The sequence below is a fragment of the Chelon labrosus genome (genome assembly GCF_963514085.1).
Source record: "Chelon labrosus genome assembly, chromosome: 12".
Taxonomy (NCBI): domain Eukaryota; kingdom Metazoa; phylum Chordata; class Actinopteri; order Mugiliformes; family Mugilidae; genus Chelon; species Chelon labrosus.
In genome coordinates, this window is record NC_140345.1 from 18459419 (window position 1) to 18486842 (window position 27424).

A 27424-nucleotide genomic window follows, 5' to 3' on the forward strand; every position below is an offset into this window, starting at 1 on the left:
AGGATTTACGCTCCCGGTAGCCATAGATCAGACCACAGTGCAGGAAGTGTCTGAGCCTCTCTCTCTCTCTTTGGCACTGTTCCACTCCTTTTCCTGCACCACCTCTTTATTTATATCGCCATCTCATTCTTGTTTGTTTCACTGTAACTCTCGCGCTCTTAAAATCACACTCTCAGCTGACTCATACACGTAAAAGATAATAGAAATATTTATAAACCTTAATATTTACACCAATCCTTTGATTTTCTTATTATTCAAATAAGGGATGTTGACATTTTTTTAAAGATTTGCCTGGAGGTTGGAAGCGATTTATCTCTATGTTTGGATAGTACTTGGATCCCAGAGCATTTCACACTTTTTACTGCGACTCAGGAAGGTGGCACCTGTTGGTATGATATTACATGTGTCAAGGGAGGAATTGGAGCAGACGACTCTTCAAAGTCTACACCATCAAAGGATTCTTTTAAGATAAAATGCAGGAACATATCCAAAACCCCAAAACAAAAGTTACTTTTCCCCCACTCAGTCATTAGTTAGTAGCTAACTCTATATACTGTGTTTACCATACACTACCCCAGCTCAAGAGAAAATGAGTTTAATCCTAACTCCATAACTTTCTCCAAGCCATAAATACCTACCACGTTTCACCTGTCATTTGAAGAAGTATACAATCCGAGTTGTTTGGCTTGACTACATGAAACCAAATCTCAGCGGACTGTTGTTTTGACAAGATGTCGGCAGAGTGTTAGTACTTTTTAGATGCTTTAGATCAGCTCACCGGAGTCAAGCAAAGGTCATTTAGGGCTTGAATAATGTTTTATTAGCGTTTCACCATGAAAGACACACTGCAATACTTGCAAGACGATAATATCTGTGCCAACTGCCTGTGTCACTGCTGTAATATCACTTGTTATTTGCAGCCCTCTGTCAATACTACTGAAAATGGACATGTCTGCAGAGGCACTTCCTCAGTATGCTGTGTTTACAGAGCTGTGGCAGACAAAGAGCAGATCTCCCTGCAGAGCAAAAACTGACTGTATGATGAGTGTTACAGTTTGTGCGTATCAGGAAACTATTGCTTGTAGGTTTTGCAATGTATGTGACCCAACAGCATTATTCTTTTAAAAAAAAAGAATAAAATAAAAATTAAACATATCTTTTGGATAACAATGTGACAATGGACATATTAATTCCAAAACTCATGTGCTGAGTTGTTGCAGTACCATGTCGCCCCCTTGCGGGACAGATGCGGAGCTACATTCAGTGTGTGACAACTATTTCCGCAGAGCTCTAGTTTCTAGGGGGACGGATTTTAGTGTAACACCACGCGACTGTCATTTAGCAAGGTTGGTGTTTACTTTATTGTTTGCCGCTGAATGCTTTGTAATGATTACCGTGAGATATTAAAACGTTTTACAAAATATATCGAGTTCATCTGCTGCTCGTTGAGCTACAAAAGGCTTAAACTTAAAATATTCGGTGATTCACTGCAAAACAAATGGTTGTAATATAATTCAAAACTTTGGTACGATTAGTAATTCATGTATGTTTTGCGTTTCTAGCCTTCTTCCGTATCCTAACGATTTCATCAAGTAATGTATAAAGAAATCATTGCTGGCTGTTTCCCCAACTAAATGAATTCATAGCTGTATAGTAGGCTAGCTAAATATTATCCATATCTCGTGTCAGGATTTTAACAGCCTGTTTCTTTTTATTCGGAGTGCTAATAAAACTATAGTCTTAGTTTGATGTCTCCCATATAATATAATTTAATTTCCCACCCACTTGCCTTTGAAGTCCTTTGAAATCCTCCTTCAGCTGCGGTTCAGAAGTCACACAGGTGTTTCTAATTATTCTAAGCAGGCTCAGGTGAAACTAATTTAATTAATGGCGGCTCAGTTTCATTAAATGTCTTGACACCAGTACTGCACTTGTGTTTAATGGTGTCAAAAGCCCTTTTGACAGGTCAGAGCAGGATAAACAGGGTTATCTTTGATTACATTAATTATATTCTCGTTCTGTTAATTGAAATTATTGTGGCACACCAAACACAACAGGACCATTTTGCAGTTTCGTCCCTTACCAAGCTTTGACATGTTAAGAATGCCTGCTTTGAAAAGAGCTCTTTATTGCAGCAGCTTTTGTTGTTTGAATGAGATGAACACCGCAAAGAAAGAATAGCTGCTGTGTATTCAGCGATCAAAGCTGAAACAAGGCCAACTGGACTCGCAGGGCATTTCATCCCTCATCCAAATAGTCTCTTCAGTGTTTCAGAATTTAGAACTAAAGAGGCTACCTAGATGAGTGGCCTCAAGAAAACCCTACAAATGCAGTTGCCTTTGTTTCAGCTTTGTTTTTTTGGATGACCTGGTTGTATATATACTCACTGGGTCGACAGAGCATCTTAGCAAAATGTAGTTATCTTCGAAGTTAAGGTATTTTCTGTGGACATTTTCTTCAAAAAGCAAAGCTAAACAGAGGCAACAGGACCTGTTGAGTTTTTATTTGGGACATCTCGGGGCGCCACAGTGGGGTCTGACAGCTAAAAACTGCTGTGCACTGTGTTGGAGTTCTCCCTGTGCCTTCTGCGTTTTCTCCTGACACTCCGGCTTCCTCCAACAGACCAAAGACAGGTTAATTGGTGTTTGTAAATTGGCCATAGGTGCGCATGTGAGTGTGGACAGTTGTTTGTCTTTCTGTGTAAGTCCTGCGATAGACTGGCGACCTTTTCAGGGTATACCCCACTTCTTGCCCAATGAGAGCTGGGATAGGCTTCAGACCCCCCCATGACCCCTCTAGAGGACTGGCGGTAATAGATAATGAATGAACATCCTGTGAGTGTGGCTCACCAGATTGATCCAGTTACCTTTGTTGAGTTTTTTTTTTTTTGGTATACCATGACCCTCTCTCCATTGCTTCATCTCTCTGAAGCAACAGGATGGTCCTCTGTGCACTGAGGCGACATCTCCTGAGGTGCAGCAGCCGCTGTGGACCCTGGGCCAGGTAATAGAGTCTACTCGGCATAGTTTATTATCACCACGATGCTGACATGATAAAAGAGCGCACTGAGATGATCCCATGTTATTTGTTCACAAATCAAATACAAAATGCACGTCTTCAAGGTGCAGCAGCTTGCAAAATGTCAAATGCAATAACAGTTCTGACTCACTGCAGTCATGAGTCGGAAGAATGAGGTCAGTCGTATATTTTTATTTCACAAATTTGTCTGAGAGGTGAAAGCATTTATCTTCCTCTTGTTTATAAGTGCAAGGATTCATTCTTAATCTTGATCAATGCAAATATCTATTAAGCAATTATATATATGTCATTTCTTCATACTGCAATTACACATACATTTGCCATATAAATTATTCAACCCTCGTTGACCTGTGCGACTTTATATTGATGAGGATAATGTTGAATGAAACCACATCAGCTGATAAAGCTTCTTAAAGCTTAAATTCTACCTTTTTAGTTTCAAAATACACATCTGATCACAGAAGCAAAGACAAAATACAGTGAAATGCTTAATACCTGGTGTTTCTCCAAGGCTGCTGCAGACACAGAGCAGTGGCTGCCTTTACTCCAGCATCCATGGCTTCAACCAGGAGGAGATCAGAGAGAAGCTGCAGGCCTTTCCTGGAGGCTCCATTGATCTGTTGAAACTGGACTCTGGCATAGCTGTGCTGACCATCAACAACCCGTCTCGCATGAATGCTTTCTCCGGTAAGGTGTCTGTACATTTAATGCTGCGTTTTCAGACCGACTACTGTAGTACAGATTTGACATTCTGGGGTATAACTTGAGCATAATCTTTTTTATATGAAGGCAGTATGATGGTAGATCTGGAGGACAGGGTGACTCAGCTGGAAAACTGGACAGACGGCAAAGGCCTCATTGTTCACGGTGCTGCTGAAACGTTCTGCTCCGGATCAGACCTCAACGCTGTGCGGGCAATATCTAACCCACAGGTAGCAAAGCAGAAAATCTCCTCATCTGTGTGTAACTGCACCTGTTTGCCTGTGTGCTTTAACTTTCTCTCAGCCTGTGTGTCAACAATTATTCTCTTTCCTTGCAGGATGGGATGAAAATGTGTATGTTCATGCAGAATGCTCTTACACGACTGCTCAGGTAAGGGCTCTCGTTTCCCTCTCTGCTAAATGTTTTTGCTAAGTATGAAAGCAGCAGAATGAGCTGGAGTTTAGGTTATATAATGTGCACCACAGTATGCGGACTGAATAGATTTCTCCGTGCAGGCTGCCTCTCATCTCTGTTGCTGTGGTGGAGGGCAGAGCGCTGGGAGGAGGCGCAGAACTCACCACTGCCTGTGATTTCAGGTAATGTCTTTACACAAGTGAATAACTCCTTCATGATCTCCCCTTCATCATAATCATCTAGCATGTGTCTGTTCACAGATTGATGGCACCAGGCAGTGTGATCCAGTTTGTCCATAAACACATGGGTCTGGTCCCAGGCTGGGGTGGTGCCGCAAGACTTGTCCACATTGTCGGAAGCCAGAATGCTCTGAAACTGCTCGGTGGTGCTATAAAAGTGGACCCCGAACTTGGCCTGCAGATTAGACTGGCAGATGGAGTCCTGGAGGCCTATCAGGACGCAGAAGCTGCAGGCAGTGTTTTACAGCAGGCTGAAAACTGGCTCAGCCGATATACAAAAGGACCTGCTCCCGTGATTCAGGCTGTGAAGAAAGTGGTGTTGTCAGGAAGAGAGCTCCCCCTGTCAGAGGCTCTGAGGACTGAGAAGGATGTATTTGGGACGGTGTGGGGCGGGCCGGCTAACCTGCAGGCTCTGGCCAGCAAGTCCAAACACAAATGACCTGGTTTAGATTTCTCTTTGAGAACGGCTCAGATCACCAGAGAGAAACTGAGACATTTCTGCAACGCAGCGACCAACACTGGTCAAAGCTGTTTAATAAGGTGCCACAGAGAACTGTTACAATGTGCTGGCTGCCTCATTGTCTCAAGAACGCTGATGATGAGAAATTACTCATTGTAACATTCTGTATTGTATTTGTTTATGTGACATATTCACATGTGTGGGAGATGAGATGCAAATATATAAACGCACTCACTACAGCTAAATGACTAATACCATAAATAAAAGTATTTTGTTCCTTTTGTTTTAGATTCTAGAAAGTTTATTCTAGTTAGCTTTTTACAAAAATGACATCTGTGGTGCTGCCAGCTGACCTAAAATCATTTTCCTTCATCGTATAGGCTGACTCTGTAAATGAGGGCTTGTTTCATTCAGACGTATCTCCTCAAAAATAAGTGAAACAGCAGTTACTATGCAGTATGATCCCATGGCATTACATTCTCCTAAATCCTCTGTCTCCATCAAACAAATGAGCTCTGTCTTTCTCCCAGGTCTCTGACAATCTGATTATGGTAATGTTTAGCTAATTCCAGGCAAAGAGTCAAACTGAAGCAGACGGACACTGATGAGGTATAACATGCATGAGGTATCAGCATCTGTCTGCAGCACTGAGAGTAATGCTGCCGTACAGCTTTCATCTTTCACCTGCCCTTTTTTGTTAGCTCAGCTGTTCCTTCAGATTCCAGTGCTCACGATGTCGTGACTCACCATGTCAGATCCTATAAGTATCTGATGTTATCTGTCTCATTTTGTACTTTGCTCTGTGTTTCTCATTTCTGCATGGGCAACAGTGAAAATTGCTGAAGCACTGTGCCTATTAAAATGAGGTGTGGCACCACTTTGAAGCTCATATTTCATTGCATCTTAGTCCATGCAGCAAATGAGGCCTTATGAAAGCGCAAATGCGAACAGACTGAAATGGCAGGAGCAGCGTTCCCCTTGCAGAGGTCATGTTTCCTGGCTAGACACCCAGCTGGAGCGTTAATACCTGCTGTGATCAGAATACCAAACACCTACAAGGTGAATGAAGGGAAATCAAACACTTACTCTGGAGAAAGGAGATTAAAACCTACTTTAAACTAACAAATTGATCCTCCTGTGTTTTAACACGGTAGGTACACAGATCAGGCATAACATTATGACCACCTGCCTGATATTGTCTGTCTTGTGCCTCCAAAACGGTTGTGAGTCATCAGAGAATGGACATGGGCCTTCTGAGGGTGTCCTGGCAACAGGATGTTGTTAGTGGGTGCCTTTGGGTCCTATGGGTTGAGGGGAGGGGCCTCTGTGAGTCATCACACAGATACTTGATAAGTTTGGGATCTAGTTTATTTGGAGGCCAGATCAACACCTTGTGCTGTTCTTCATGGTTTTTAGTTGTTTCTAAACCATTTTTGTGTGTGTTCCTGTGTCAGGCTGCATCCTGCTGGGGATGGCTGCTGCCATCAAGGAGTGTCATTGCTATGAGGTGGGGGTGCCTGGTCTTGTCTAGGTGGATGGTACATGTCTAAGTAACAGCCACATGAATGCCAGGTCCAAACATTTCCCAGCGGAACATTGTATTGTCACAAGATGTTCAATGTTATTTACTTCTCCTGTCAGTGGTCATAATGTTGTGGCTGGTCGATGTATACTTTAAGTACCAAACTGACATGCATGGAATCACAGTAACAAAACAAAAAAAAAACAGAAGCCAAAGATATCCTTTTAGGTTGATGAAATGACACAGTTTATTCTTAAATTACAAACCATATGATAAAAAAAAAAAAACAGTTGCCAAGCAAAAAGGGTTACAAACTTCATTAATCTGAATGGAAAGTCTAGAACTCAGCTGCTGACGTTAGCATGTAAGAAATGTGAAAACAACATGACTTCAAATTTCTGCAGGGTGGCCAGTAGCAATGGCAAGTTCTTGTTCTCTTACTCCCTCAGACGTAATACATAAGAGGATTTACAACTGTAAGAAATGCACAAATAAAACATTTACTCAAACTGAAAAAAAAAAACAACACATCAATTCTAAGAATCCTGCCAACGAATAGTGTTTAAATAACTCTCTCCTCGAACATGCACAAATCACAAAACTTTAGGAAGACACCAATTTAGAATGCTTTCATCAGGGACAATAAGAATATTTAATGAGGAGCTTTAAAGGGAAAACACTGATAATTCTCATTAAAATGCCAATTCATTAAAGCCGATACGTTATATTACGATGCACACTTACTTAAAACATGAGTCTCAATTTCATAAAACATATGCAGGTAGCTAGGTATCCTGTCGCTAAATATTAAGTGTGGAGTTTAAATAGCGTCGTAGCTTAAGAACATTGTTAAGTACTTCTGTTTCCTTTCTTTTTTTCCTGAATAACCAGCTTAAAGATTTTCTTCAAATTATAATCGGCTCTGAAATGACACACTTCCCAAAGGTTAAAACTTCAAGTTTGAGAATATTGAAGGAAATACGCCGTCATCTGTGAAATGTGAAGGAGATCATTTTGGGTTGGGAACATGTTATCAAGGACTAAATTCTCTGTACGAGCAGTCATATGACCTGAGGTTTTAACAAGCCCATTTCTACGTGCTATGTTAGCTGAGAGAGTTAAAGTGTAGAGGATTAGAATGCAGCTGTTCATGATAATGACTCGGTTCCATTTCCAGGAGTAACATCCCCACGATACCTTCTTTCACTGTACGTCACAAATCTGACTGGGACACCCAGAAGCCCTCCGGGTGTTAGATAATCAATGTAAACACAACAATAGCTAAGTTTGTAAAGGAGCAGGTTGGCAAGTCACTTTTCCCTTTTAACTTTCAGTTTTCTGGAATTTAAAAAGAACAGACTGCTGCCAGAAGTGAGCAGACTGATGACAGCTCACGCACCGCAACTACAGTCTGTTACACCACCCTCACATTATGAGATTTCATGGCTCACGACAACATTGTGTATCCATCTGACTGTTCAGCAAGCTGTACCTGCTCACTCAGTACAATCAGTTCTACAACATCAGAACAAACTTGGTGGATATATCTCGCCAAAATGGAGGAAAACGTGGTTATGTTTGTGACTGAATGCGTAGAGTTGGTGTCGTTTCTCCTGTACCAACCACTACATCCCACACAACCGATCTGTGACGGAGTGAATAACAGCATAAAGTGAGGAATAAATTAATGGAATGGAACATAGCCATTTGGTGGCGATGGTACTAATGATCACTTCACACTTCAGTCACTGTGCACTGGCCATCAGGCATTCTGGACCTTCCACTGCTACTGGATGAGGAAGGGGGAGAGGCGGACTCTGCACGAGGAGGAGCTCTGTCCTCTGGATTCAGTCTTTGTCTCCGTGGCCGGTCCTCCCAGGGCTCCAGGCGCTCTCCATCTCCGCCCTCCTCTTCTTCATCCTCCTCCTCCTCTTCCTCATCGTCGCTCCAGTCTCCGGAGCCAGACTCGTCCACAGAGGTGAGAGGGTCAGAGGACCTGGAAGGTGAGGCCTCTTCCTCCTCATCTTCTTCTTCTCCCTCCCCAGCCCCAGACCGCTCTTGGGAAGGTGTGGGTCTGGGGCTGACTTGGAGCTGGGAGAGAGCATCCTCTAGAGACGGGCTAGTGCTGGGCCCAGGCTGACCTCCGAGCGAAGTTGGGGGCCTGGCAGTGGCGGAAGGGGCTGTAACAGTAGAAGAGATACCTGTGCCTTGTTGCTGCACACCTGGTATTGTGGTATCGGCCCCATCAGCAGAGTTTTCTCGACTTGCTGCCCCCATAGCCCCAGTAACACCCTCTGTGTCCAAACGCAGTCCTGCCACTCCCTTCTTGGGAATATCTAAAACGTCCCTCTTCATCTTGCGCCGACGGCCGTGCTCGTTGCGCCTGTACTGCACCATGTTCTCCAAGTCAGCTACATACAAAAAACCAGCAATCAGCATTTCAGCCGTCTTCTTCCCCTTGGAGAAAGCGTCCTCCAGCTCGCGGCTGGTCCGCTCGTCATACTGCCACCAACCATTGCGGCCCTCGTAATACCAAGCATGATCGCTCGCCGCACCGGCCCGACCTCCCGCCGATGCTTTCAGCTCCTCCGGAGAGAGGAGCGTCGGCCTTTCCAGGAAGTCATCCGGCACTTCCTGTCTGCACAGAGCACACCGTTTGCTCTGCCAGGATGCTCCCTTCACACACAGGAAGCAGAAGACGTGATGGCACGGCAGCTGGACCGGGTGGACGCAGCTCTGAAGACAGATGGCACACTCTGGTACAGACAGGGCTGGGGATGAGTTGCTGGAGCCTGAGCACGACGATTCTGCACTGTTCCCGCTTCCGCTGCCACTGTTGCTGCCTTTCTTACTGGATGGAAGCGAGCTAACAGAGTGGTCTACCTCCCCACAACTAGCCATCCTTAAGAAGTACTGAAGAAGGAAAGGTACAAAGAGGTGGTTATGGTGGGCTTTACCTTTTAACTTTTAAAATAGACACAGTGTACACATTATTATTGTGGATATTATCCTAATTACTGTGACTTATTGCCGTTGTTCTGATAATATAAAGTCACTGTCACACATTAAGACTGTCGTATACAATATGTGTCATCTATACTTCCATAAAAGTAGACACATGCAATCAGATACTTACTCAAAGTAGCCTTAGTGCTGATGTATCATGAGGAGAGATGTTGGACCTTCAATCTTGTCACTGCCGAAACAAAAATAACAGTCGGTGAAAATGTGTCCCCTTCCAGTCTATTCTGAAAATATGCACAATTGGGACATATGCTATCAAGGCATTGCATATGTAAAATACTTTCTGACAATTAAACCCCATGTCACAATCAAATGGCCAGTTAAATCGGATGAGATGCAAGTACCTTCACTTAGTTATGACTGTAAATGTAAGAGGACACTCCGCTTGGATGAAAGGGCTCCACTGTTTACCCTCTCCACAATCAGTGAACTGTCCCAGCTAACCAGAGCAAGTTTGTGCTAACTTAATCCAACAGTCCCCTTGTGACAGGGCTAGTGATAAACACAACAGACGTTACTACAATAACATCGCACAGCTAATGCACAGCCAGCTCACAGTCTGTAAGAAAACTTATTTAGCTAAGGTTCAATACGTAATATCTGCTCGTAAGCGAGGCATTAGCTGATAAGCACAAACACGAGTCAAACTATAGCTCGAAAGAGGGATTTCGCGACAGGCAAAGCCTACATAACAATGTAACCTGTTGTGGTAAGCTAACGCTGGCCGGGCTTGAGGGAGGCACTCTGACTCCAGCAAATAGACGGAGTTCATTTCACGGCGCTAGCTTATTTTAGCAGGGCGACATAAACAGAAAAGGGGAAGACACAAACAATGCAACGGCTGCACACGTACCGTACCGCTAGGTTTGGCTACGGCGATCTGGTTTGTTGTTAAAAAAATCCGTGCGACGGTACAAATTTCCAATGCAAATTGACCGACTCCCAATATGAACTGGCTTTGTTTTCCTCCGAAAAAAGAAGCTGAAATAAAGACGACGACGTAGCAGTACGCGATGACGCAGTTCGACGTAGGCTCGCGCGAGCTCTATTTCCGACGCATGACAGTTGCGGAGTCTTCCTGTTCGCTCGTGGCTAGAGGACGTTGGTGTCACACAGGAGAGGGACTCCAAAAGGTGGTTTATTTTCGCTGAAACAAGAAACAAAACAACACAAAGAAGATGTTTTCCCGTGCCGTGAGACCCACCGTCAGCCTCGCCAGGAGCCTGTCCACCTCGACGCAGAACAACGCCAAGGTGGCGGTGCTCGGAGCTTCAGGCGGCATAGGCCAGCCGCTCTCTCTGCTGCTCAAGAACAGCCCCCTGGTAAGCCATCTCTCCCTGTACGATATCGCCCACACACCCGGGGTGGCTGCAGACCTCAGCCACATCGAGACGAGGGCGCAGGTGACCGGTCACATGGGCCCCGACCAGCTCGGTGCTGCTCTGCAGGGCTGCGAAGTCGTGGTGATCCCCGCCGGCGTGCCCAGAAAACCCGGCATGACCCGTGACGACCTTTTCAACACCAACGCCACCATTGTAGCCACCTTGGCCGATGCCTGCGCCCGTCACTGCCCCGAGGCCATGATCTGTGTCATCGCCAACCCCGTCAACTCCACCATCCCTATTACATCAGAGGTCATGAAGAAGCATGGAGTGTACAACCCCAACAAAGTGTTCGGTGTCACAACCTTGGACATTGTCAGAGCAAACACCTTTGTGGCAGAGCTCAAAGGCCTTGACCCAGCTCGTGTCAGCGTGCCAGTCATCGGAGGTCACGCCGGGAAGACCATCATACCCCTCATTTCCCAGTGCACACCTAAAGTGGAGTTCCCTGCTGACCAGCTGGCCGCCCTCACCGGTAGGATCCAGGAGGCCGGCACAGAGGTGGTCAAGGCCAAGGCCGGAGCCGGCTCAGCGACCCTCTCCATGGCTTATGCTGGTGCCCGCTTCACCTTCTCCGTCCTGGACGCCATGAACGGAAAGGAAGGTGTGGTGGAGTGTGCCTTCGTCAGGTCTGAGGAGACAGAGTGCAAGTACTTCTCCACACCTCTGCTCCTGGGGAAGAACGGCATTGAGAAGAACCTTGGGCTGGGCAAGCTGTCCGCCTTCGAGGAGAAGCTGATCGCTGATGCCATGGATGAGCTGAAGGGTTCCATCAAGAAGGGCGAGGAGTTTGTGGCTAAAATGAAGTGAACACGGTGCATTCAGTTAGTTAAAAATAAACCGCATCTGTGATTGATAATTTGTTCCGTCTTAAAAGGCATCAGGGTACCTATCGATCTGTCAGTGTTTCCTCCTTCTATTTTGGTTTAGCAGTATGGTCATCTTGATTTGGAAATCCTGATGTAGACCTCAGTCCATTTTCTTGTGAATTAATTTTTCTCCTACCTTTTTGAAACATGGCTTTATCATGCACCTGTGGTTTGTGTACATACTGTAACTGTACTGTATCTATTCTGCAAGTCATACTAAGACGAAACATCGTATATTTTTATGTACACTCTGCGTTAATGCGCATTTCTCTGCTGAATGAATGAGGAAATACTGTCACCATGCCTGTTGATGCGAAAACAGTAGATGTTACTGATGAGCAAAATATTCACTCTACCAATAAACAGTTTAGCTTTAAAACATTTCTTTATTTCTTCTTGTATTTATTAGTAAAAATGTTTGATGAGGGTGAACAAAGGTTTAGAACTACTAACCGCTTTATCCAGATGAACATGATCATCCACAAGTAACACACAGGTACACAATGTAATACCTTATGAATGATTAAAATTAGCACTGTGAACTGTGAAGTTTCAACTACATGATAGTTAGTAGTATATGTAGTAAGTGCCTTTTTGCAGAAACTTTCAAGACCTATCCCTGCAAAAATACTTTTGAATAGTGACAGCAGCCAGATAGTTCTTTTAAACCACATGATCACAATTGATTACACTCATTTACCAGTTCGTCAGGGACAATAATGAAAACTAATCCACTCTTATATAACTGTCCTGCAATAAATCTCCCTTCATGACTGTTATCTGTTCAGTTTATGTTGAAACGGAGTAGTAAAGTAACTAGGTCAACTGTAGGATCATTGTGGAGGATGTAGTTTGTGGCGCTGTAAAACTGTGTCGAATTAAGCACAATAGTGTTTCTGTTATTTAGCCTAGTCCAGTAATTGAAATGCTAGATTGTTGTCAAAATAATAGAAACGTGTCGGTACAACAGAGTATAATTTAATAACGCTGCGACACGGCCTCCAAATTGAAACCACAGTTGAATCAACACCTCCGTTATTTTTAACTAATGCTGAGTAACATAACCAAGACTATTAGAATACACTTGTTTTCACTAGTGTACCTAATGAACTGTCTCTACAACATGGAGTGGGTTCACAATATGTGCAGAGGAACAAGCAACAGAGTGAAATTGACTATGGAAAAACATGATAGAGCAGATTTACTGCTGTTGAAATCAGATCACCATAGCTGAACCTAGCGGTGCGGTACATATGCAGTCAGTTGCCAAAGTAACTTTATTTGTGCTCATACTTGGACGGACTCCACCTGTGACAGTGGCAACCTTTGAATCAACTGAAGTGAGTAGAAAAGGATTGCATAATAAAGAGGTCAGATAAGAAATGATAACAGACACAGGTACAAACCCATTATAGTTTTATTTGACATACAGGTGTTTTTTTTTTTTTTGGTTTCTAGTTGATGTGCTTTATTGAGAGCACAGAATCTGTTTACACAATAGACCAACTAGTCCTAGATTAGATTTATCACTTATCTGGATAAAATTAGCTTTTGTCTGAGACGTACGGATTGTGTTTTCATTTTATTTTTCTGTACTACTTTAACTCACAGCATGCAGGCCACCCTACATCTGTCAACTGTAGTTATTATGAAGATGTCACAAAAAAAACTGCTTTAATTTTTTTTTCTTTACAAATTCTGCACCAAATAAAGAGGTCTAAAGAACAGGAACAACAATAATAGACAATTGTTCTACATAATGCTGCAAAATCTACATTCAAAAAAACCAAAATGCGCAATGTTGTACCAGAGCCCCATTAAATAACCATATCAACAAGCACATAACGTCTCTCAGTCCGTCCGTCTGACAGTCCTCCACACAGTCACAGACAAATCTCACTGTTCTTCAGTCTCAGCAATGTCTCCTCTTCTTATTAGAAGAGACACTTTCTCAGCGGTGGAAGTGAAGGAGCTGAGATTACAAGGTAGGAAAAAAAATAGTGGCCCAGGCCTTGTGGCTGAATGTGCCCCATCCCGCTTTGTGCATAAACAGTATATTCAAATCATACAGGTAGCAGCAACACCCCTGCAGAGAGGGGTTGTGGGGGGCGAACAGTGGGTGAGGGTGGGGAGGTTGTGGAGCAGGAAGGAGGATGGGAATATAACAGGAGGAAGGTGGGAAGACATTAGACTTTTAGTCCCGAGTACTACTGTACAAAGCTGTCTTCAGGGGAGACGGGCTGCGTGTCATGACCTCTGCGGTGCCTGTGCTCTGTTTTGTTTCTGTTATCAGAGTCTTCACGTTCGCCCGTGTCTCTCTCCCTCTCTCGCTCCCTTTCCCTCTTCCTCTCCCGTCGCCCTCCCTGGTTCTCCTTGTCTTTGCGGTTGCGAGGCCGATCTTTTCTCCATCCTGAATGAAAAAAAACAAACGAAAAAGAATTAGTAAAGTGAGTGAGTTGGTGAATTTGTACTCAACTTTCAGGAGACAGTATTCTGTTAAGACAAAGTGATGCACCAGCACAAATCAATATAGACAATTTATACAGGATTATAATTAGAATAAATCTTAAAATGAAAAAATCTAGTCACAGAAATTTCCAAATGAGTGTGCATATGAGTGTGTCCTTTTATATTTCACGCGCTATGAAAACTCAACACGTTTCAGATCATTTCTGAAAGACCAGTACACAGATACTACAATTTCTTCCATTCAGCCCTCTCTGTTGTTGCTTATTTATGGCTATTATTAAATCAGTGGAGCAGTTCACTTGCATAAACTAGCCATTTTTATTAAAATCTTCTACAGGAAGCAATTTTACTTTACAGAGCAATACTCAATGTTCGCCACTAGATGTCAATGTTTGACCACAGACTGCAGCTACTCTGTCAGCCTATCAGCTGTTCCAGCTCCTCTCCCTGTGATGAGCAGACCTTTGTCGAAAATAGAAAGCCTTTAAATAAACCCCCAATTTATCTGTTCTTGCAACACCATCTCATAAACAAAACCAAGAGTTTTGGAATGCTGAAGGTTTATCTCTGCCCGGGCCACAGTTATTAATGATAATAACAAGATCCACCCTCAGGGAGGTTGGAGACAGGACCTGCAAGCTAGAGCAGAGGAGGCCCTTTCCTGTTGTTGCACTGCTGCTGCTCATGTGTGAGTGGAACGGAGCAGCACGGCCTGCTTGGCTGCTGGCTGGCCGGTTGGGGATTGTGAAACTGCTGAAGTAGGCACAGACGCAGGGAGAGATAAACTGCGCGAGAGAAAGAGATCTCTGTCTCTCTCTCCTGTCCGCTTCATGTTCGCCCCCTTGTTCATTAATCAAGGCAACAGGTCTCTTGTTGGACTGTGCTTGACCCACGCATTTTGGGTTAGTAATACAAAGCCCTTGCTGCCTGCTGTGTTTAGTCCTCTTCCAGAAATAATGAAAGGAGCACAGGAGATGAACAATATTGACACAACAGAGTTCATAAAGTTTAATTGCAAAAAAAGTAAGTAATAAAAAAAAAATAGTAAAGAAATATAGTTGATTTCATGGGTGGATGGATGGATGGAGAAATGCGGCGCACTGACTCAGTCGGGGTATGCCCCCCGTCCTCTATAAACACAGGAAGTCCCCTTCGCTCTCATTGTTTTCTCTGTCCTGACACCATAACTATTTACAATTTCAGTGGATTAGTCATACTGTAGCCCCAGCGCTTTTGTCGAGCCAGAGGAGAAACTTAATCCATGTCAGTGTTGAGATGATTAGGCGAGTGTTTATCAAACCAACCTGCACTTGGTTAGTTGGAACAGTTTCTGTTGGGCTTTTTGTAAACTGTGTGTTGACATGTGTATATTGGTCCCCAAATGAGACACCTTTGGAGGTTTTGGAACAGACATTTAGCGCATTCCCAGGAGTCAAGTTTTCATGAATAATATCATTAGGGAGACTTACAGTGGCTGGATACGGGAACAATGCAAGAAAAGTTCTTAGTGACGTTATGAAACGGAACTCACAGTGACTACTCTCTTTCAGCTTAGCTTAGCATAAACACTAGTAACAGGTTGAAAGAGCTAGCCAAGCTAACCCAGCTTAACAATACATGCAACAACATTTACCAATCAGTAGACGGATGCAGTGATTTACTTAAAAAAAAAAAAAACACGGATAGAGTATTAATTAGTTTAAAAAGCACTGGCAGGCTGATATTTAAACCCTATGAAGTCAGGCTAGCAGACTCCAGCTGTTTCTAGTTTTTATGCTAAGCTTAGCTCTCCTGACCCTTACTAAATACTCCATCTAATTCTGAGCAAGATCCCATCAAACTGTTCCTTTAATGTTATTTTCAGTTGAACAAACTGCCACAGCTGTGAAGCAACGGAAACATCCACCACCACTTTCTGCGGCTCGTAAGCGCGGAGATATGAGGGAAATTTGCAAGAGAGCAGTTGTAAATCTGAGCTCACTCTTTAACCCGTCTCTCCTTTTATATGATGTGCATCTGTTCTTTGCGGCTGCAGACTATACACTTCGTGCTACACTCCAGATTTTGCCATTTATGCTATGACTGGAAATGCTGTAAGAGATTTATTATGGCCAATGCAGAGCAAAATATATTATATATATATATATATATATATAAACATTTGTGTCAAGTTATGGCGAATATGGATCCAATAAAAGCATTGTCTGTGACTGCTCTCAAATTCTTAGTGCCATAGTCAGTACACTTAGGAAAAATGATTTGTCAGTACAGGTTTTCTGTAATTTCCAGCTAATGAGCAGTAACCTATGCAGATACCTGTCATCCTCTTCATCCTGTGTTATTCCCGCGATATCCCTGTAAACACAGCCACTACTGTTGACCTGCTGAATTGTCCGTAGCTGCAGTGTAACTTCTAGAAATCTGTTACAGCACAAACACAAAGGACAGGACACTGTGTGTGTGTGTGTGTGTGTCGCCACAATGAGTGCATGAGCTTGTGAAAGACACAGAGAGAAAGAGAGCAGCAGAGGATGTGTAACAATCCAGTGAGTGTATTAAATGAACCGAGGAACAAGGTGGGAGTAAAGCAGATTGACAGAACTCAAATGAGAGCACAGGGGCACTGAGGGTAACGGGAGATGTCCGTGAGCGTGCGTGGTTAGAGGGGGCACTGTGTGTTTTATGGTGGCACATCCACTGTGGCAGGCGTTCTGTCGTCCGGGGAGCTTTTGGCGGGAGCCAGGCCTGGATTAAAGGCTATGGGCTGTCCCACAAGTGGAATTCCTGCCGCATGGCTGCCAGGATGTCATGAGGGGGGTTCTGGGTGTGTGTAACAATCCTCCTCTCAATGACTGGTTGGTGCTAGCTTGCTTAACTGTATGTCTCTCTGTGGATGCAATGTGTGTGTGTGTGTGTGTGTGTGTGAGTGAGTCTGTGTGTGGGAGTTAAAGGGGGCACGCAGTCTATCCGGGCTACAGAGATAGAGAGGTGAACAGCAGGTCGATCGAAGGACAAATTAGCCGGCATTAACTTGAGAGAGCAGGCGGCGAATGAGGATGTGCGTGTAAACATTCACAATCTAGCCGTGGATAACGGAAGCACAGAGCAGACTCTAGGCCTTAGGGTGCCGCCGTGTCCTCTACAGTTTTACAACTTTCCTGACGTATCTTTAATTTAAAACATTTTTTCGGGGTTGATTGAAACCAACTGGAAAATGTGTTGTTGAAATGATTCTGCAGAGCTGGAGACTGCGGGATCTGGAAGCTTAAATTAAGAACAGTTTTTGGAAATTCTTTGATTTCTTGATGATGAGTTGATGAGAGGATCCATATCACCCTCTTGCCTGAGGCTGGTGAGCATTGGTTACCAGAAGTAATAAATGTCTTATAACTCCCCGGGGCCATAACTTGAAATTTTAATGTCTCAGAGAAATGATCTGTGAAGGCGTTGACGGGTAGATTTCTTTTTCATTTTCCCAATTCTTTTCTCGGTTTCCAGAGTTAATGCTAATCCAAGTGAATCATCTTGCGACTCAAGATTCATATTCATTTGGCAGGCTTGAAACTGGAATTGATCTTCATCCAACTCTTTAAGAAAATGACTATGAACGAGCTAGAACAGGCATATTCTTTGAATCAAAAGTTATAAAACTTATTCACATTTTGCCTGGAAAATATAATGCAAAATAGATGTTTAGTAAAAAAAATAAATAAATCATCTTAAAATGTTTTGCTAACGTGTCAATCGAATATAGAAGCTGAGGTTTTAACAAACAGAGACCCAAGGCCATACTGATTGTGGAATGTCAGAGGCAAGAGTGGAGAAGACTGGAAGGGAGGCAGAAATGGCAGAAACTCACAAAGGTAATTTGGATGGGGTTTAGATAAGAAGGAGGGAAACTAATTTAAGAGCTGGAAAAAAGGTACATGCTGTTTTTCTTGAGGGAGACAGCATTAAATGAGCAAGGGACTTAGCGGACTTATGCGGACAAGTGAAATATTGCATTGAGGAGAGGCTGGAGAGAAGGGGAGGAGAAGGCAAAGGGAGAAAGTGCAAAAGAGGAGGAGAGGAAGAGGACGAGTAGAAGGATGTATCAGTGTCAGAGGGCTGTTGGAGGATTACCGGGGGCTCTGTGAGGTCGGACCATTGACCCTCTTGCGTGTGCAGAACGTAAACAGCGAGGAGAGGATGCGCCGAGGCAGATAATTAGCTTCCATTCACGGTATACTCTTGGAACATGGGGCGACTGGGTAGTCACATGTAGGGGTGAAGTCGATAAGCAGGGTCTGTACTGTGCGTCTTTCCTTTCTTTCTTTCTTTCTTTCTTTCTTTCTTTCTTTCTTTCTTTTCTCTCTCCACCCCTTTCACCAGGGACTGGTTAGATCAACAGAGCTGTCGACTCTACGCTAAAATCTCGGCCCCGACCCGACTGACTGGGAGCGCCAACAGGGAGCTTATATGGGGGTCTATGTTTTCTTTAGCGTGGTGGGGTTTGTGTGTGCGTGCGTGTGTGTGCAGGGGATCAGGATGGGAGAATGGATCAGTAGATAGATACAGATAGAAAGTGTGTGTGTGTGTGTGAGAGAGAGAGAGAGAGAGAGAGAGAGAGAGAGAGAGATAGGCAGGGTGACACAGGGCACATTTCACAGTCCGCCTTACAAATCACGTCAACCCAGTTGACTCTCTTCACAAATTACCACCATGAGCGCACACTGTGTAGTTATTTTAGTGAGACAATGTTGGTGCGTGTGTGTGTGTGTCTGCATGCATGTGTGTTTGGTGTGCAAGTGTAAATTTGTGCATTAGTCTGACTTGTTTGAAATGGAGAGGGTGTGTCTGCGTCTGTAATTGTGCATGTGGTGGTTTGCATATATACGTGTGTGTGAGTGAGAGAGAGAGAGAGAGTTGTTGTGTGTGTGTGTGGATGAGTGTGTGTATTGGCAGCTGTGGGGATAAAACAATACTGATCCCCTGGTCGCCGCGTGCCTCCCAGGGGGAGGATGTTGATGTTAAGCTGGCTGTTTCTGCTCCAGAGTCAACTGCTTTTTTGCTGCATCACACACACAGACACACACACACGGAAACACACATGCACACCCATACACACGCAGTGTTTGTTCTGTAAGTGTGAGGCCCCAGGGTGCTGGATCTCAGCCTCCTACCCTGTCTGTGATCTGTCATTTAACACTACAGAGCTCAGGCGAAAAAACAACCAGCCGTAGCCTCCAACCACATCAGCAACCACACGCACGCAGTACACACATAACACAAGGCGATCGTAAATGCGCCACAGCATCAGGTTTTCGAGACGAGACCGTCTGAAAGCAGTTTGCACTCTATTCATTAGAAATGATCACGCTATTCCCTGTTTACTAGCAGCAGAGAAAGCGGTTTTACTGTTTAAAATCCAAAGAGGTCTCGTGGGAAAACACACAACATACCCATTGCAACATCACACATGTGTGTTCGCCTCACTGTCCTCACTCTAGCCACAATGACAGTCCTCTGAGTAAACAGCCATAGTCCTGAGCGGAAGAACGGCTAGCTTTGGTTGTACAAACTGAAGCAGCATGGTCTGGAATTCATAGAGCGCTGAAATCGTGCCATGTGCCGAAAATACAACGTTGCCGTTGACTGGGTCAGCAGCAGTTACCACTGACAGTGAAGTGTGTGGTATGTGCCCTCTTTGACCATTCAGTATTTTTACATTTTAGTCTGATTTGCTGGATGAGAAGGATCTGAAGTCAGGATCTGACACATACTTGGGTCACAGAGACACTGCTAATCTGCCATGGCTTAGCTTTTGTTTTCTTTACCTGGACACTTCCGCCTCTTGACCAGGCAGTCTTTGATTTCGGAGATCTCCGGGCAGGGTGTGCCAAAGGGCGATGGGTACTGTAGGACCTGCCTTGTGCGGGTTTCCTGGCCCCGCTTGAAGCCGCAGGTTCTACCAGACTTTGAGCAGGGGCTCCACTCGCTCCACTCACCCACCTCACAGTGCACTGACAGGGGAAATACGAAGAAGGTTATAAAATGTTTCATATTTCATCAAGGGACGAAACATGGCCACCTTACAAATCATATTTATTGTGTAGCACTGGACTGACCTTGTGGTGTGCACTCCATAAGTTTGTCATTAGGCTCATAGTCCTCGGGACAGACATGGTGACACCTCCCTCCGAGCTGGTATAGGCCTGATCGACACAGCGTACATGTCTCAGTGTTCGCGCACGACTCACAGTCTACAGGGCACACTGCTGACACAAAGGCACAATAATGTATCTGAGTTTGTTTTGTGCGCCAGACAAACAGAAGACCGTGTTTTTATTCTCGGTTAATGTAAACTCACTGGGAACACACTCCCTCTGCGTGTCGCTGCCGACCAGGCCTTCTGGGCAGCTCTCCTGGCACTTGCCCAGGTGAAGGTAGAATCCCGCCCGGCAGCGCGTGCAGAAGTTCTTGTTGAAGCAGGAGTCGCACTCCGACCTGCACTCTGACAGAGAAACACAGACCCACCGCCAGCGTTTATTTAAGACGTACAAGTTATTGCGTGTGTCCAGCGCGTTAAATATACAGGGTGTCAGTGTGTGTGTGTGTGTTCGTGTGTGTGTCTAGCCACTGCAGGCAGATTGATGTTTTACCGGGTGGCTTGTGATAGAGTATTTTAAGTAAAGCACCGCTTGATTTAATTTAATGTCGCTAAAAGGAAAAGTAATTATTATCAGAGTACATGCATTCACAATGTCATATTTACCCGGCGGGTTTTGGAACTGAAGGGAGGAGCCAATGAGATTTTGTGTGCATATGTTTGTTTTTTTATATCGCACACCTATTTGAACACTCACTCATGTGTGTCACATTTCAAATGGGAACACACGACGCAACGAATGTTTTCATTAATTATCAGCTCGTTACTCTGACTCTGACTCACTTGTGCAGGTGTTTCTTTCTGGCGAGCGTGTGCCATAAAAGCCAGGAGGACAGGAAGTCATGCACACCCCGATCTGCTTCATCCCAATCCTCTCCAAATGCATGAAGAAGCGAGGCTTGCAGGACAGACAGCCATTGTAGTCAGAGCAGGTCAGACAGCCACCCTGCTGGCACCCTGAGCTCACACCAGAGATCTCTGTTGACAGGGGAAGAGGGATGTGTTTCAAAAAGAACATATCAAGATTACATTACAAACGTTGCATTGATGGCGAAGCGTTATTTGTCCAGATATTTCAGTGAGATTCTGATATTTGATCGGGCACATGAACTCAGTGTTGGATAGTTTGGACAAAACCCTTGTCTTCTGTTCCATTTCTATCATTTATTTCTTTGTGTTCCACTTTAGTTTGCTGCTGGAAAAATCAAATCATCACTTTAATTTACCTGTTAATTAAATTTATTTGAAGTTACCAGGGTTTAGACTTGTTGTTGTTGCGCTCCACCTGCTGTTTTGTGCATGCTATATATCCGGTCTATAGGCCCAACCAAAGATGTATGTATTAGTTTACTATAGGTTTGGTTTGCATGCCATAGCCAGGTTCAATAAACCAATAAATGTAAAATAAAGTAAAAGCTAATGGAAATTATTTCATAGACTTTGAGCAAAGAGCACAAGAATGAACTTTTACACCCACTTGTGCATCTTCTCAGCTTTTCAGCTGCAGGAATAGTCCAAAACTGCATGTTAAAGCACAAGGCTAATATCCTGGTATAGCCAGACTCAATCTTTATCAGAATATGACGCCATTTGGATGTCATTATGGTGCAAGATTCTCCTGATCTACACACAATTGGATAGTCCTCTAACCAACCATTGCCATCTTGTTGTAAACAAATTAAACGCCACAATGTTCAGATGACACGTGTAACTATGTCTATTACTCTGCTCTCCATCAGTGCATAAAGGCTGACCAGATGATTTGACTGGCCCGGCAGATCTTTGGTGGAGCGCAATCAGGTCTCAACCGATCGACTCCAGACCATCTTCCTTGCCCACACTTTTTTTTTTTGGCTACGGGGCTCAAGGTAAAGTGTTTCTACAGAGTCATATAAGACAGACCACTAACTGTTGAAGCCTACTGACTGATAGCCCAGTGCTGGCAATTTGTTCCGTGTTTACAGGCCTGTTTATGTACATAAGTGCTGCAATGTTTAGTTTATGCTGATATATTCAACGACAGGTTTTCCATCCCCGGCTACCAGACTGTGTCCTGATGAAAACCTGGGACATGGGTTTTAGTGGTGTAAATTTTATGTTGACAGCTTTGTCGAAGACATTTGCAGTATCTCCCATTTTACAGCAAGTTTGTATAGAACTGTTATGGAAGAGTTTGTACAGTTTAGTACCTGATTGCAATTAGAGCACAAAGAAGACTTCGGTAATTTTCCTGAAAACCACCATATACATGTCATGGTCTGAGCTGTTAGGTAGTTTAGAGAGGAGGTTTCTAGCTTTGACGTATAAGTCTATACATATCAATATAAATAATAACACTATGTTAAAGGAAATTGGTTTAACACACTTTTACAAAAGCTAAAAGTTAAATCTGGAAGATGATGCTATGTGGTTGGGACATATCGCGTATCTAGAGCCACATGATCCATATACCTGTGAGAGGTTCAGCGCCTCTAGGCTGCATGCTCCCCTCCCAGCGGTGTCATTTTAATGGAGCATATAGTCACACATGGCAGGTAAATTGAAAGCAATCCCTCAGAGCGCACAAGGAATTGTTTTTTTTCTCTTCAGCCTTGGCATTTCGTGCCACTGGCTTGTGTTTTTCAGGTCAGGGTTTAGCTGCCAGTTTACCATAGATCATGGACACTTTGTTTGAAATATCTTGACTATCTTTACAACTGCTGTCCATTTGCCCACATGTGTTCCTGCCAAGCTGCCCTGATTCACAGAAGCCTTAAGACACAGGAATTTGGCCTTGCCCTTGCACTTGCACCAACGAAACCTCAGTTGGACAGCGGTATCTTGCGTAACACACCAACAAAGTTAAATGTGAACAATAAACATATTCACACACACAGTAAACAAAGGAATAGTTCATAGACAAATTGAGCAAAGCTAGATAGCAGCAAAATGGATTTGATTTTCCTGCCTTTACAATGCACACTACTCTATTCTAGTCTGAAATCAATGGTTGAATGTATCTGTCTTCATCCTTTATGTTTCATACATTATATAATACATATGTAGTTCTCAGTGTTAGCATCCAGGCCTTGATTTTTGTATTCATCATCACAGACAGGATGCTCATTTCTTCAGTTCTGTCTCTGCACGGTAATTTTGGCCTTTTAACTGAATGGTCATTGACTCCCCACTCACTCTTGCCCCCTTCTTTCCCTCTAAAGTCTGTACACATTTCCCCCCTCACCAACTAATCCCTCCATCCTCCCTGATATCTCAGGAAGTGTTGGATATCTGCGTCCTTGGAGGAAGTTTGAATTCCTTGAAGAACCCGTCAATTAATGGTTACTGAGTCAGTCTGGAGGGCAGAAGGTTACGCTACACAGAAATTAAATAATGTATCTGTGCCACAATCCAGTCTACAGAGCTAGATCTGTCTCAAAAACACATTTAAGTGTGTAATTATATACAGAAGGAAACTGCTACTGGTATCTAAAAAAAAAAAGCAAAAACCTAAAACATCTAATTACACAGAATATATTCACCGTTTTCACTCTAGGGCATGATTTTTATTTTTTTTTAAGCGCAGGAGCTCTCTCAATCAAACTTTCTGCTTTCACCGCTCTCACTCTATATGCAGAGGCTCCTGTTTAGAGAGAAATAAACACTGAAAGAGAGAATCAACACTGGGCATTTTTTTCCCTCTTTGTAGTACAAACACATATTTAAATGAGAATAATCAACTCATTACATGCGTTTGGTAAATCTGACTACTAGAAACAGTCTTCTATCTGCACGTCTAATGGGAGAAGTTCCAGTCCCAGGTGGCAAGGATAAAAACATCACTCTGGAGGTCTATTATTGCAGATCACAGACAGTTTTCAGCCATGCTGGCAAAGAGATGCATGGAATATTCCAGTTATCACTGCTCTTCTCTTACAAAGTTAGTCACGGAGCACATCTGGAGGCCCTCAGTGATAAAGTGTGTGTAGGACGAACAGAAAAATATACTTTATTGATACCTATTTCATAGTGTCATGGAAAAAAAAGCTGGTCGTGGCCCAAGAGATGACACATAGTGCTGGAGATATACGGGACATGAAATAACACTAGACTCGGTATGGAACTTCTCTGGAGTTCAATGGAGCACATACTGTCAGTTTTGCGTTTGTTACAAGACCAAGACGGGACATGGCATTTATCTGAGTTTAATTTCTGACAGGCGCACGTCAGAATCCCGCTCTGTGCGATGTGGGCCAACACCAGAAGAGCATTTCCCCTCATAAATTGCCAAAAAATGTTCCAATATAAGGCAATGAACTCAACAGTCACTGTACATCACCAAATATGGGAACCAAAGCGTGAATATTCATTTGAACGCTGATCAGCGCCGATAGTCGGGCTGCAGACTCGGTGCCTGAAGTCTGCTGCGCTGACCGCTAGAGAGCGACGGGAGCCAGGAGACTGCTGCTGCATGGGCGCACAGAGAAGCGGCTGCTGGCTTCAGGTGACACAGCGACCAGTGCATTCAATTACGGTTCAAATGAAACGTATCAAAAGTACCTACCTATTAAAATGTTAAATTTATAGAGATTTGTGTGGGCAAAGCGCTGGTATCAGCTGGATTTGGCCGAAGAACAAAGAATAAATCCCCATTTAATCCAAATTAAACTTAAGTGCATAACCCCATATGCAGAAAATAAATTAATATCGAAGTCATATATCTTTCTAATGATCTTCTTTTTCCTTAGTACAATGCAGTGACTCTACAAAACAACCTAAGTGTAGTTTAATTTATAAAATAGGACATTAAAACACACCAAACTTCCCCGGATATTTGATTTAGTTATGGCAAACCTCAAGAGGATTGTTTGGTTACCTATAAGTCTACAAATATACCACACAGCCCAGATAAAGAGCCTGTCGCCATGCAGTCGCTAATTTAGAAATTTAGACTAAGTTTTGTTGGGGAAAAAAAAAGAAGAATAGGTTTTATACATTTGTGACTTTACACGTATGTAAATACAATTGTTGAATTGTAGATGCAGTTCAGTTAAAATCAAATAACAATGAATTTAAGGGGAGATCGGTTAACACAAAAAAAATGAACAGAAGCGTCTCGTTTCCCTTTACTCACGTTTATGTTGCCGGTGCCTGGAGCTGCTGTGCTGCTGACATCCAGTGTAATCCATGCAGTGCAAGATGATCAAAACAAAGGAGATCAGTTGTAATTGCATAGTAGCCCAGAGATGAGACTCGTAAAGCCAATGTCAATGTTCACCAAAGCGCTTTTTGGATTTCCGTTTTTCCCAGACGGAGTCAGAGTAGGAGTATAGTTAATTCCTAGACACAGCAGGACCCCCAGCTATGTGGTGATATGTGGTGATGGTAGTGTACAGTGGCCCAATGATGCCTGGGCCGCTTAGACTGTAACATCCTGGATAGGGTCCACATATGTGCCAAGAAAGCCAGACTGAGTCAGGGATCCGTTATCCTTGCCGTGATGAAGAGCATTCCCTCCAAAAAAGCAAAAAAAACAAACAAGAACACCAAAAAGCTCGACTGTCATCCGTTGCGCGCAAGAGGAAAACCGAATCAAACATTGGTTTAGGTCAAACAGATGAGCAGAACGGTTAATTAAGGATTAAGGTGCTTCACAAGAAGTTTGAGACATTAAATCCATTTGCAGCAACTCCAAATTGACCTTTCCGTCCCTCTCTCCGTGTCTCTCTCAGTGGAGATGCGCCGTGCGTCCCGGTGTGTGTGGATAGTTAACAAGCCAGGCGCGCCGATGGTCTCGGCTTCATCTCAGCATCAGCTGAAGCGCGAAAGTAAAAGCCACCACAGGATCAATCACCGAATCAATGTTTAGGACAAATGTCTCACAGGTCTTGCTGTCAAACACGCGTCTCCTCCTGCTCGCCGGATCCGAGCTGCGACTGAACCAAAGTAAATCTCCGCAGTTTCAGCGCTTTTCTGCTTTGCGTGCAGGACCCATTCACTCGCCTCCTGCCGGCCCGCTGATGACTTCAGCCCTACGCTGTCTCTCTCTCTCACTCACTCTCTCTCCCCCTATGAGCTCCAAAGTTTATTTAGAGGGCATGCCCCCCGCGTCAGACACAGAGAGGGAGAAAGAGAGGGAGGGAGAAGTTATTTCAGAGAGGGTTTACACATGTGTACTGTAGCTTCTTTATGATTCCCGGTCGGATTTGTTCTTGTTGTGACGCCTCCAGTGCTCACCGTTTAACTTGAAGTGAAATGTGCAAATGATGTGATGGAAATAAAAGGCCCAACGTTAGACAGCAGTCTTACATTTAAATTAGCCCATTTTCAAAGCAGTAAAGAATATTATAAACAATAGAGACCATTTAGATTTGTTTGCAGTCTGGATTTCACTAGCAAAGGTACTGAAGAGAAAACTAATCTGGCCCTGTTCAGATCAGGCGTTAACACGTGTCGTCTATAGATGTTATCAGAAATTGCCAGCTTAAAGTGAAGGTGATGATTTTGAAATTCATACATGTAACTTTTTTTTACCTTTATGTCTCTTGCCCCTTTGATTCCTTTCCTACAAAGAGAGGTTGCTTTTTGTCCAGACCAACAGTCTAGACATATCTGCAGTGTGCTCTGACCGATCTGCAAAATATGACCTAAAGATGTGCTGGTATTATTTCATCCACTACATATTTCAGCTTTAGGAAGTGGCCTCATCGGTTCACACTAATATTTGCCAGTGGCAGGGATGGCAGGAAGCATCTCATCCACTTACCTCTAGAGGGAGTTAGTTCCATGAAAGCTTGAGGCACACATTCACAGCAGACAAGTGTGCGTTTCAGTAAGTTATGGTGGACCGTAGCACTTGACCTTTCTCTGATCAGTCCAGATGCGATGTTTTTGTGCAGTTGCACGGTAGAGTATCATGGAGAAGATAAACTGTCAGTAAAATGCAAAAATAAAAGAATGTTTGGGACCTGAAAATGTTTCACATAATAATTAAAATATAAATACACTAATTTCTACATTTCTCAGCAAAAGAGTAATATGCAGATGTAAATAAGAGGCGGTTAAATTATGCTAAACGTGGAGCCTTTCTCGCTCCTATAGTAGTCTGCAGCCTCTGGAGCCCGGAGCACAGCACTGCAAAGAGGGGCCAAAGCCTCATTTGTCTAGCTAGTGTGTT

At 43.7% G+C, this 27424-nt stretch overlaps 4 protein-coding genes across 6 annotated transcripts; 2 read left to right on the plus strand and 2 right to left on the minus strand.

The window, feature by feature from the left end:
* Nucleotides 1–519: 519 nt before the first annotated feature.
* On the plus strand, nucleotides 520–6203 carry echdc1 (enoyl CoA hydratase domain containing 1). The gene is made up of 7 exons (XM_084557745.1): nucleotides 520–2834; nucleotides 2932–3003; nucleotides 3551–3726; nucleotides 3829–3971; nucleotides 4079–4131; nucleotides 4257–4337; nucleotides 4416–6203. The coding sequence occupies exons 1-7, from the start codon at nucleotides 2824–2826 to the stop codon at nucleotides 4831–4833; spliced, it is 954 nt and encodes a 317-aa protein (XP_084413871.1). The 5' UTR covers nucleotides 520–2823; the 3' UTR covers nucleotides 4834–6203.
* Nucleotides 6204–6604: 401 nt separating this feature from the next.
* On the minus strand, nucleotides 6605–10375 carry LOC311497297 (E3 ubiquitin-protein ligase rnf146-like). Of its 3 annotated transcripts, none has more exons than XM_084557550.1 (3): nucleotides 10259–10375; nucleotides 9513–9572; nucleotides 6605–9289 (listed from the first exon to the last, which is right to left on the minus strand). In XM_084557550.1, exon 3 carries the CDS (start codon nucleotides 9275–9277, stop codon nucleotides 8111–8113), a length of 1167 nt encoding a protein of 388 aa, XP_084413676.1. In that variant the 5' UTR covers nucleotides 9278–9289; nucleotides 9513–9572; nucleotides 10259–10375; the 3' UTR covers nucleotides 6605–8110. The 3 variants fall into 3 exon arrangements, with proteins under 3 accessions (XP_084413676.1, XP_084413675.1, XP_084413677.1); XM_084557549.1 differs by having other exon boundaries at nucleotides 10254–10361; XM_084557551.1 differs by lacking the exon at nucleotides 10259–10375 and adding an exon at nucleotides 9745–9951.
* An 89-nt stretch (nucleotides 10376–10464) lies between these two features.
* mdh2 (malate dehydrogenase 2, NAD (mitochondrial)) lies at nucleotides 10465–12032 on the plus strand. The gene has a single exon (XM_084557553.1). It carries the CDS (start codon nucleotides 10579–10581, stop codon nucleotides 11590–11592), a length of 1014 nt encoding a protein of 337 aa, XP_084413679.1. The 5' UTR covers nucleotides 10465–10578; the 3' UTR covers nucleotides 11593–12032.
* Nucleotides 12033–12138: 106 nt separating this feature from the next.
* rspo3 (R-spondin 3) lies at nucleotides 12139–26336 on the minus strand. Its single transcript, XM_084557554.1, has 6 exons — nucleotides 25382–26336; nucleotides 21052–21246; nucleotides 20470–20613; nucleotides 20228–20374; nucleotides 19937–20122; nucleotides 12139–14061 (listed from the first exon to the last, which is right to left on the minus strand). Exons 1-6 carry the CDS (start codon nucleotides 25479–25481, stop codon nucleotides 13859–13861), a joined length of 975 nt encoding a protein of 324 aa, XP_084413680.1. The 5' UTR covers nucleotides 25482–26336; the 3' UTR covers nucleotides 12139–13858.
* Nucleotides 26337–27424: the final 1088 nt, after the last annotated feature.

Excerpts from the sequence above, each read along its gene's own strand:
- echdc1 (XM_084557745.1), top strand. Across the intron at positions 3,972-4,078 it reads GGGCAATATCTAACCCACAG|GATGGGATGAAAATGTGTAT; the intron begins GTAGCAAAGCAG and ends CTTTCCTTGCAG. Across the intron at positions 4,338-4,415 it reads ACCACTGCCTGTGATTTCAG|ATTGATGGCACCAGGCAGTG; the intron begins GTAATGTCTTTA and ends GTCTGTTCACAG.
- LOC311497297 (XM_084557550.1), bottom strand. The coding sequence starts at position 9,277 with ATGGCTAGTTGTGGGGAGGTAGACCACTCTGTTAGCTCGCTTCCATCC.
- mdh2 (XM_084557553.1), top strand. The coding sequence starts at position 10,579 with ATGTTTTCCCGTGCCGTGAGACCCACCGTCAGCCTCGCCAGGAGCCTG.
- rspo3 (XM_084557554.1), bottom strand. The coding sequence starts at position 25,481 with ATGCAATTACAACTGATCTCCTTTGTTTTGATCATCTTGCACTGCATG. Across the intron at positions 20,375-20,469 it reads GCAGAGGGAGTGTGTTCCCA|TGTGCCCTGTAGACTGTGAG; the intron begins GTGAGTTTACAT and ends TTGTGTCAGCAG. Across the intron at positions 14,062-19,936 it reads CAAGAGGCGGAAGTGTCCAG|GATGGAGAAAAGATCGGCCT; the intron begins GTAAAGAAAACA and ends TTTTTCATTCAG.